The sequence below is a fragment of the Solenopsis invicta genome, chromosome 11 (assembly GCF_016802725.1).
Source record: "Solenopsis invicta isolate M01_SB chromosome 11, UNIL_Sinv_3.0, whole genome shotgun sequence".
NCBI lineage: Eukaryota > Metazoa > Arthropoda > Insecta > Hymenoptera > Formicidae > Solenopsis > Solenopsis invicta.
Window position 1 is genome coordinate 12678684 of NC_052674.1, and position 11619 is coordinate 12690302.

The window sequence follows — 11619 nt, forward strand, 5'->3', positions numbered from 1 at the left end:
CAACTGTTATTTGAAACATTTTTTCGTATCTTTATTTGTTTTCCAGAAATTGAGCAAAAACTTCTTTTAGGGGCAGTTTTACTCCTTTAAAAAATTAAGAAACAGAATTGGAGGGGATAGATTTTTAGTACGATGGTCAGAATCATTCGGACTAATTCTATTTAAAATACCACTATTATCAAAGAAGTTTTAACATCCTTTTTTGTGTTTGTACTTGGATAATATTGGGAATTTGGCCACATTTGACTCCCTGTATCTCCAAAACTAAGCCTGTGCTCAACTTTAATTTCTTTTTACATTAATGTCGCATCATGTAGCATTGTTTGGCATACAATTTGATTAGAATTTCAAGGGCTACCAAAATAAACTAAAAATGTCCGATTTTGGAGTCACTCTTTGTTGTACTGTGTAATTGTGTAATTGTAGAGAAATATTCAGAAAAAGCGTATTCTTCTATACTTTTCTATATTTTTATAAACCACAATAAAAATTATACGTTTTAAGATATTTTTCCATTTTAATTCATTGAAATAAAAAATTATATACCGTATTAATATCTATTATGATTTAATCGATCTAAACAACTTTATTTTATCTATAGTTTAACATATATTGCCGTGTGCAATCATGCCAAAGCACAAGCAATATAGTCACAAGTATCGGCGAACAATTTCGCAGCATGCAGTAAGAGAAATAAGAAATAATCTACAAGCTCACAAAAGCGAAATGGTATATTTGGTCGAAAATTACGACAACCACTTTCTGGAAGTAAATAATGATCAAACAGACTCTATCTCGGAAACCGCACCAGATGAAATAATCCAAGAGATTGTGCAAGAGAAAATTATCCCGGAAATCATACAGGAAGCAATAGTCGAAGACCAAATTATATCGCCCGACGAATACGATAGTGATTCTTTGTCGGAATCAGACAATGAACATAATAGTATAAATATTGATCGATTGCAAAAAAATCTGGTCAAGTGGAGCCATGATAATAAGATCTGTAGATCTGCTGTGACCAGTCTATTGAAAGTTTTAAAAATAGAAAAGGCTATGCAATCCTTTCCATGAGACTCACGAACATTCTTAAGAACTCCAAGAAAGGCAGAAAGTATACCAATGAAACACGGTCGATATACTCATTTTGGTATTACCAAAAGCCTACATCACATTATAGAAACAAATGGTACCGGTACATGTATACCTGAAGAAATTCGTTTATCCATTAACATAGATGGACTACCTCTTACCAAAAGTTCAAAGAGTCAATTATGGCCAATTCTTGGAAGTTTTAGAAATTTTCAAAACAAAACGCCATTTCTCATTGGCGTTTTTCATGGATATCAAAAGCCTCCAGCTGCTGCAGTATTTTTAAAAAATTTTATTGAAGAAGCAGTAGGCCTTATAGAAAATGGCTATATCCATGATGGTATTAAAATTTATTATTGATTGTTTCATATGTGATGCTCCTGCGAGAGCGTATATTTGTTGTATTAAAAACCACGGAGGATATTATGCATGTAGTAAGTGTGAAACCAAAGGCATGTATAATAAGGGAAAAGTGGTATATCCAGAAATAAACGCTCAGCGTTAACCGAACATCACTTTCCAAATTGAAGAAAATGTGACTTTGAGTACATAACATTCTTATTAAAACAATTATTAATATTTAATTTAAGCAAATTTTAAGTATACGTACATTATGTTCAAATTTTAATACGTTTGTTCTATGTCAGATATGTTGTGGGATAAAATGGATAATTTAAGTAAAGAAGTTCATGAATTTAAAATTGAAAGCAAACAACAATATAATAAGTGTATGTCAAAAATGAAGGAACTAATCGCAATCTTAAAAGAGAAATTCCCAAATAACGAGATCGAAAACGAAAACAATGATTTAATATTGCTCATTGTTGCCCGATTTCCCATTATTATCTATAGAAGAATTTTGGGAATTTTGGGAATTTAATAATAGATTAAAAACGATGAAGCAATTCGTAAATTACTTGTAAGATTTATTACTTATTGTACACTTTATATCTTCTACACTTTTTTTACGTATATAATTTTTCACCGGCTGAAATAGTTCTATGAAATCAAGAACATGTTTTTTTTCATATTTAAATAATACTATTTGAATATTTTTTAACAGAAGCAAACTATTATGCAAATAAGTGATGATACAAGCCAAAAAATGATCTCCAATATCTTGACACATACAATGGCATAAGAATTAGGACACAAAATGTCTTGGACCGGTGCCAAAGGATCGATTGCTATCAAAGATACTCTGTTTATTCACATTATAATTAGTGAGTAATTAATATATGTTTTTACATTAAAACAGTTTGATATATGCTAACATGATTATTATGAGGGATATAATAATGCGTGCATCTTTGTAATAACATATTAAGAACAATGTATCACTGAAGAAGAGTAAACAATACTTAATTTCTATCTATTTTTACACGTACGCAAGTTGTCTTGCGGGAATGTGATATACAAGCGTTTTTCTGTGCTTATTGGTATTACCGGATTTTTTATTTTTATATATTTTTATATCTGTGCATATTATTATTTCTTACTATGTATGTTTGCATATATTTTTATTGTTATTATATTTCTTTATATTATTATTTTGCGCGTATATATATATTTTTTGTGTAATATATTTTTTATTAGCTTGTGTCGCGTATTAATAACTCCTATTCGCGTGTACGTGTATCTTCTTTCGGTCTCTTCTTATCGTGTAGTTCACATCGCTGTGTTTTTTGTTTACCGTGTACGCTGAACAATGTATCGCTGAAGAAGAGTAAAGAGTACTAATGTGTGCTTTTAATTATTTGAGAAAGTTATTACAGTTTATGTATCCTTCGTATATACATGAATGTATGCTTTTTGGTACTTACAACCAGGGAATGGAAAGTTACTTTTTAAAAATAACTTGTTATTGTTACTCGTTATCGAATCAAAAAAGTAACTAATTATACCGTTATTCGTTAGTGACTCAAAATTAACTCGTGACCGTTACCGTTACATAGATAGTAACGATTCGTTACTTTGTTGTTACTTTTTTAATTTTAAAATAAAATTAGATTATGTTTAAAAATTTTTATATAATTCTAAACTTACAGTTCTTAAAATAAATAATACTACAAAAATTATATAGAATTTTCTGAATAAGATTCATATAGAATTTGTTAAATATAAATTACATACATTTTTTATTGATATTTTTAATAGAAAGTTAAATAATTACGTCACAAAGGTTTGACTTTTATCTGAAGGTTTTACTTTGTAATGTAATGTAAAAATTAAATCATGAAAATGTTTTACTTTATATAGTATTACATTTTTATCGGTATTAATTTACTATTTACTTTAAACAAAAGTTGACATATGTAAAGTTCGTTTTTATGCTAATACAATTCTGTGATTGGTTTATTTTACAACTATTCATCAAAACGATCTTAAATATAATATAACAACGAACTATGAATATTGATTGAATAATGAAGATTAAAAATTATATTATAAATTAAAAAGTAACGATGAAAGTAACTATTAAATTCATTACCGTTACTAGACTGTAGCTACGTTACCGTTACAGTTACAAAAAATAAAAATTAACGCCGTTACTAATTTGTTACCAAAAAAGGTAACTATAACGGTAATGCTGTTACAAATAACTCGTTACTTCCAATCCCTGCTTACAACATATGAGAAATTTCAATTTTTTGAAAGGCTTTTTGAACATTATATATTTATGTATACAATAAATGCAATTTTCTATTTTTATTGATTTCATATTAATCCTTAATCTTTTTATAGGTGTAGTTAATGCCAAAGATAATGGAAAGATTAATAGTATCGCAGAGATTAAGAAACACATTACAAGATGGTTTTAACACGCTGGTGATAAGATGCGATATTACTTAAAAAAACAAGCCAACATTCTATAACATATGATTAATATTTTTATATACAGATTTTTATCTTTTTTTGTTTATTGTACAATGTTACTGTTATGTAATAAGATGCGGTATTACTAAAAAAAAGCACAATAACTATGACATGACTAATATTTTTATATAATATTTTTATATATTTTTATATATGTGTGTATTTTTTTGTTTATTGTGCAATGTTACTGTGATGTACGTACTGTTATGTATTCTACGATAGTACAATAAGTATTTCAAAAATGACAATAATTCTGACTGAGTAATATTTTAAGATATAGTCATTTTTATTTTTAGTTTATTGTGCAATATTAATTTTATATGCTATATTTATATGTAAAAGTTCAATTATGTATTTATAAAAACCGAGTCAATAATTCTAAGTAACATTTTGATATATAAATATATTTTTAGTTTATCCAGTTTATTGATTTAAAATATGTATAATGAATTCTATTAAAATTATATTTACGACAAAATTTATTATCTCTTTAATTTAATGCAAATTCCTTATACAAATTAATTATGGCGTGACGAAAAAAATATTAATGTCATTAATTACTATAAGGAAAAAACTATAATAAGTAATTACTACTAAAATAATTACGTACGTCTATATAATATAAGTGATTATTATGATCTAACAGTTTTATTGTCTTACAAACAGTTTCTTTGCGTCCAAAACGTGTTTTATATCCGTATGCTTAGGTTTAGGTTCTATTATAAATTGGTATAGTAAAGTTTAAATAAGCCGGTAGACCATGGGATGATTACAATCGAATGTGAGGAGAATAATTGACTATAATGGTTGATCAACTTTTTAAGGCTTAAGGCTTACTGCATTATCAAGGCTGGGCAAAAAGTACTTCAAGTACAAAATACAAAATATTGGCAATCTTAATATTTAAATTATAAAATACAAAATATTGGAAATCTTTTGATTTGAAATACAAAGTATAACTTATATTTTGTATTTTAAATCAATATTGCCAGTATTTTGTATTGTAATTCAAATACTAATATAAGTATACTAATATTTTGTTCTTTGTATTTGAAATACACTCAGAACTACAAATATCTTCAAGGTGTCTTTTAAAGATATCTTAAAGAGATCTAAAAGATATCTTCAAGACATCTTTAAAATATCATAAAGATATCTTAAAGATGTCTTAAAGATGTCTTTAAGATATCGTAAAAATGTCTTAAAGATATCTTTAAGATATCTTAAAGATATCTTCAAGATGTTTTTAAGATATCGTAAAGAAGTTTTAAAGATATCTTCAAGATGTCTTTTAGATATCTCAAGATATCGAAAAGATGTCTAAAACTGTTGCGTAAGACTTCTAAAAGATTTCTTTACGACAATTATTAAGATATCTTACAAGACATGCAAGACATCTTTAAGAAGTCTTTAAGATGTCTTTTTGTCTATATAGGATCATGAAATCTGCATTACACAATATTTGATTCGTCAATGATCGGTAACGAAAAAGTAGTAATACAAGCTATATTATGGAAGACTTCTGTGTTTATTTTACAATAAAGATATATGATATTACGATATAAAATACGCGATTAAACTTACGCGTAGTTGCATTTACAAAATATAAAATAAGTCTATTATGTTCGTCACAATGGTTCTTAACGTCGAATAATAATTTTTAAATTTTACAATCCTAATAACTAGATCACTACGTAGCACAGAAAATTGCAGCAATATTCCAGCAATGTTGCAATGTTGTAATACTACGGAGACATTGCAGAAACATAAATTAACAATATGCCTGCAATATATCAGGAATATGACATTAATATTCCGTAAACATTGCAATATTATAATTTTTTAAGTATAAAGTAATAGCAATAAAAAGCCAAAGCAGAATATTTGCCTATAAAGTGAAAACAGTAAAAGTAATATACAAGTAACTTTCTCGAATGAAAAAATTTTTAATTCTAAACAATATTTATATATTAAATATTAATACCCAAATAAATTTATACTTAAAAATGTTATTACAAAAGTGTAATTTTTGCTAGTTAAATAAAAAATTACTTTGAATTTAAAGTACTTACGAGTACTTCACAATATTCAAATTGATTATTGCGCCCGTGCCTCTAAGGATTGTTACTGCACACCGTAATAACACACCGTGCGAACGTGCGGCTTCAACGCGGGTGCGTTTCTTTATGCGCATTCTTCATACGCGCTTTCACATTAAAGAATGGTGAGGGGTGAGGAGGGGGGGGGAGAAGGTAGTTGATTTATCTATCTGTTTTCGTCCAATACTTTGTTCAAGATTGTTCACTCTTGATACCATAAACATGATATGAATGTATACTCTGTGTAAAAAAATATCCGGAATTATTAATTGAAACACAGAAAAATTAAATTATCTATCAAAATTTATTTTGTCGCCTTTAAAGTAAGCCCCATCAAGTGCAACACACCACCGCTTAACCCAATCCTCGTAGGTTGATTGAGCTTCAGCTTCTTTAGCGAATTTTTTTTTTATGGCTTCAATTGACTCACAACGCCTTCCTCGAAATGGTAATTTTAGCTTCGGGAATAGGAAAAAGTTACACGGGGCTATATCAATACGGTGTATATGAGTACAGTGCTTGGTCGATGACATTCGTTGAGCCAAAAACTCTTGTACAGTTCGTGCCAGGTATGCCTGGGGTCCGATTCTAGGGTCCATGTTTTGTTCTTAGTTGTTTTTACGTTCATGACTATTATAAGCGGATGCTGCTGGATGCTGCGTCAACGATCATGAATGTATCGTAGTGTTAGTAAATTATGTTTTGACAGCCGGCCGATGTAACCTCAGTTTTGATCGGTGAAATCTCCGAAATATTCCAAAGCTTAATTGAAAAGAAACGGATCGAAGCCTTTGATATATCAGATAAGTTGCAGTTTTGAAAATAAAAAATGTTATTATTTGACAATAAGAAAATATACTTTGTGAGCTGTTTTTTTGACGATTACAGGTAATAATAAGACTTGGTGCGAGACATTACCGTATTCTTTAATAAATGTAAGGATAGTCAACAGTGTTTGTAACGATAATTATCAAAGGCTTTGATCCGCTTCTTTTTAATTAAGCTTTGGAATATTTCTGAGATTTCACCAATTAAAACTGAGGTTATATTGGCCGGCTGTCAAAACATAATTTACTAACACTACGATACATTCATGATCGCTAACGCAGCATCCACTTATAATAGTCATAAACGTAAAAACAACTAAGAACAAAACGTGGACCCTAGAATCGGACCCCAGGCATACCTGGCACAAACTGTACACGTGTATTTCTAGACTAAAATAAACGTGAAAATAAATGTGACTTTTGTGAAGCAGGAAAGCGCGACACAGATATAGAGATTAAAATAAATGAAATATAAATTATTTAGATGATTATTTATATTAAAAGTATTTTAAAGATTTTAATTAGAAATTAAATGTATAATAAATTATGCTATACAAATATATATTTGTATAGCATTTATTTCAATTAACTATCAGTCAAAACCTTACACATTTTTATGTATCATATGAGAGTAATTATTAATCATTTATATTACTAATCAGTCAAATCCCTACCTATTTTAAATTATTTTCATTTGGTAATTTTATTTATTAATTTTTAATAACTAGTCATTTGAAAACACCCTTAAAATACTTCTTGAATAGTAAAAAATAACACAAATAAAATTTGCGCCGAACACGTTATGACATGTCTTTTTCAACATTTACCGTGCCTTTAAGGTACGGAAATCCTAAGATTTACCAAGTGAATGGTGGTAAAAGTTTGAAATGAACGATGATCACAGAACTGTTCGGACTTTTACCATTAAGAGTTGATAAATCTTAGGTTTTACTGGAAAATCTTAGGATTAACCGTAGTTCGGGCTTTTACAGTAACATATACACCTTTTATCAGAAGAGTGCGCCGTAATTATGACTACTGACTCCATGTAATTTATATGGAGTGAAGTCGTAAATCACCTCTTATGACTTAAAAGGTGTATACAACCATTAATAAACACCCTATATGTCGGTTAGACAATAATAACATCCGATCCGCGATAACAAAAGTTGTGATAACTGTATACACGCCTAAGCTCGTAAAATTATTTTGACCGTCTTGCGTGATAAATCGATAAACGGTATCAGCGACACCGTTTTATCGATTTATTCTTATAAGATGTGTATATACGCTGAATCATATACGAGAGTGTACAATAATAGCATATATGTTGCAACGACGTTTATGTAACGCAACGTTTTGCGTTTCGTCGTATAAATTGCGTTCGGTAATATCTAAGCAACCAGAAATGTTCCGATTCAATTATACCTTACATATACAACGTCGTACTATTTCCAACATTTTTGCGATGTTTGCGAAACTCGCATACAACGCTAGGGAAACGTTGTACAGTTTACGCACATTTTATGTGCAATCGATTAATCAACGATTATCGTTTTACGTGGCGTCACATAATACTCTAGCAGTGCTGTCAGCTACTTGCAACTTTCGGCCAGATTTTTCGACGCACGCCTATTGCTCCCCTCCCATCCCTCACGCCTTAGCAACGATGCTGCCGGACGGCGTAAATAAGGAGCGCGACACATCGTCTCAGGACCGTGCGTAATACAAAAGTTATAAGATCATGAGTCATAAAACAGTCTAATTATTTAATGTTTTATAATTCTACAAAAGTTATTGAAATTTTTTTTTTTTATATTTTAATAATTACATTTAAGTAATATTTTATTATTACATAATTAAATAATTATTATTATACTATTATTACGTATATTATAACGTATGTGTACTGTAAAATTAAAATTTGAGCAATTTATTTATTATTTAATATTCAAAGTTTTTAAAGTACCTTTTCAATTATATTGGTTTATATAATTGAAAAAGTACTTTAAAAACTTTGAATTTTAAATAATAAATAAATTGCACAAATTTTAATTTTACAGTACACATACGTTATAATATACGTAATAATAGTATAATAATAATTATTTAATTATGTAACAATAAAATATTACTTAAATGTAATTATTAAAATATTAAAAAGAAATTTCAATAACTTTTGTAGAATTATAAAACATTAAATAATTAGATTGTTTTATGATTCATGATCTTATAACTTTTGTATTACGCACGGTCCTGAGACGTGTCGCGCTCCTTAGTTACGCCTATAATACGCATAAAATGATTAAACACAACATTAAATTCGAAGTGATATCTACCGATATGCGAAGTAATCTATAGAAGTACAACAATTCTCTATACAGTTTTTATTGATAATATTTTCTTTCTAACACTTCATAGTTATGTTCGATTTTGATATTAACAATTTTGTAATTTTGAGTAGAACTACGCTCTATGCAAATGGTTGTCCCCACGTTTTACCGTAGGAGTTGACTTACCGACTTGCACTTGTAGTTCACTAAACGCTCCTTAGATGGCAGATGCTTCGGCACAGGACCGAGTTACACGTACATACAGGCCCCTGGTGAAACTTGTTCTCAAATTTTTTTTGTATTATTTTTTAGAACATGTGTATAATTGTTTATAAAACGTTATAATATCTAAAAAGTTAAAAATGTATTTTTTTTTAATTGTGAAATGAGAAATCTCATAATATTTCAGAATTCACATGTATGAAAAGTTCTAAGAAAAGATGTAGACTTTTTCAGTATTTCTAATTGTAAGTATTTTCGAAAAATGTTCCAATTCGTATAAAAATTATGAGAAAACTTTAACCAGGGATGTTTTCGGGAAAAATATGATAAAATATAAAAAATTTTTTATAATTATGGAATTGTTTTGGAAAATTATAAATTTTTTATTTTTTGTTGAAAAAAAATGTACGAGGTGTGTTCAAAAAGTATCGCGAATTTTGTGTTTTTTCAAAAATTATTTATTTATTCATGAATATCTATTTTGTCCCCTTCAAAGTAATCCCCATGAGATATTATACACTTGTGCCAACGGTTTTTCCAATCTTCGAAGCTCTTCAAAAAATCATTATTTTTTATCTTGTTCAGCTCCTCCTTCGATGCCGTCTTTATCTCGTCAAGCGTAGCGTAACGTCGTCCTTTCATGGGCCTCTTCAGTTTAGGGAACAAGAAAAAGTCACAGGGGGCCAGATCTGGGGAATACAGTGGCTGCGGCATCATTAGTGTGTTGTTTTTGGCCAAAAAGTCGCGCACAAGCAACGATGTGTGAGCAGGGGCGTTATCGTGGTGCAAAAGCCAATTTTTGTTCTTCCACAAATCCGGGCGTTTCTGGCGGATTGCTTCGCGCAAATTGCGCATAACTTGCAGGTAATATTCCTTATTGACCGTTCTACCCTGTGGCAAGAACTCATGATGCACCACGCCCCTGCAATCGAAGAAAACTGTCAGCAAAACTTTCACATTCGACCGAACTTGGCGCGCTTTTTTCGGTCTTGGTTCGTGCGGCAGCTTCCATTGAGATGATTGAGCTTTGGTTTCCACGTCATAACCATAAACCCACGATTCGTCACCAGTTATGACCCGCTGGAGCAAATTTGGGTCGTCGCGGACAGAGTCCAACATCTCATTAGCAATGTTCATGCGATGCTGTTTTTGGTCGCAATTGAGCAATTTTGGTACGAATTTCGCGGCGACCCGTCTCATGCCCAAATCATTGATAAAAATCGAATGGCAGGAGCCAATCGATATGTTTAGGTCCTCAGCAACTTCTCTAACGGTGATTCGACGATTGGCCAATACCATTTTCTCCACTTAATTAATTTTTTCGTCTGTTGTTGAAGTGCTCGGGCGTCCGGCACGCTCTTCGTCGTTCACATCTTCTCGGCCTTCTGAGAACATTTTGTACCACCGACAAACGTTGCTTCGGTCCAAGGTAGCTTCTCCGTATGCCACAGTCAACATTCGGAATGCATCCGCGCACTTAATTTCGTTTTTCACACAAAATTTGATACAGGTTCTTTGATCCATTTTTTTGAATAGGTAAAAATCGAAGACGATCCAAAACACGTGCAAGCAAAGCAGCTGTCAACAATTAAGTGAACATTCAAAATGGCCGAGCTTGTCGGCATAAGTGAGAGACATGAGTACCAACATAACGCCACAAAAAGATCGAAATTCGAATATACGTAACCCGCGAAAATTCAAAATTCGCGATACTTTTTGAACACACCTCGTATATATAACGTCGTCTACTATTTAATCTACGTGTTTACTTTACTTTTATGATAAAGTTAGTACTTGGGAATACGTGATTATTTAATACGATAAGTGCCACGCCGGTTTTACGTGCCGTTCCGTTGATGCCACAGTTAGCCGTCAAGCGTCCCCTTTCCGGGCCGTCGATAGGCAAGGCTGTCTGCCCAACGGCAGACCTTTGCCGTTGGTTCTACCAGCGAGACCTGAACGGAAAGTCTAGCGCCAGTACCTAAGGACCGGCGTGGCAATTAACGTGTTAATAAAAATAAAATGTTATGGTTACATAAAATAATAATTAAATTAATAATGGAAAATTTTTATATACTGTATCAGAGATTTGGCCAGAAATAACACATGTATTCTATATATCCCAGAATTTTTTCAAATTGGTCTAAACCTCCGTCTGTTTGTAATCTA

General features: G+C 30.7%; 1 protein-coding gene across 2 annotated transcripts; it reads left to right on the forward strand.

The window, feature by feature from the left end:
- Window positions 1-609: 609 nt before the first annotated feature.
- On the forward strand, window positions 610-4393 carry LOC120358918. 2 transcript variants are annotated; one of them, XR_005575807.1, is made up of 3 exons: window positions 1592-2011; window positions 2156-2315; window positions 3838-4393. XR_005575807.1 is itself a non-coding variant. In XM_039454759.1 (2 exons), the coding sequence occupies exon 1, from the start codon at window positions 628-630 to the stop codon at window positions 1072-1074; it is 447 nt and encodes a 148-aa protein (XP_039310693.1). In that variant the 5' UTR covers window positions 610-627; the 3' UTR covers window positions 1075-2011; window positions 2156-2473. The 2 variants fall into 2 exon arrangements, 1 of the variants encoding a protein (XP_039310693.1); XM_039454759.1 differs by lacking the exon at window positions 3838-4393 and having other exon boundaries at window positions 610-2011; window positions 2156-2473.
- Window positions 4394-11619: the final 7226 nt, after the last annotated feature.

Bases quoted from the DNA above. Each gene is read 5' to 3' on its own strand.
- LOC120358918 (XM_039454759.1), top strand. From the start codon at position 628: ATGCCAAAGCACAAGCAATATAGTCACAAGTATCGGCGAACAATTTCG.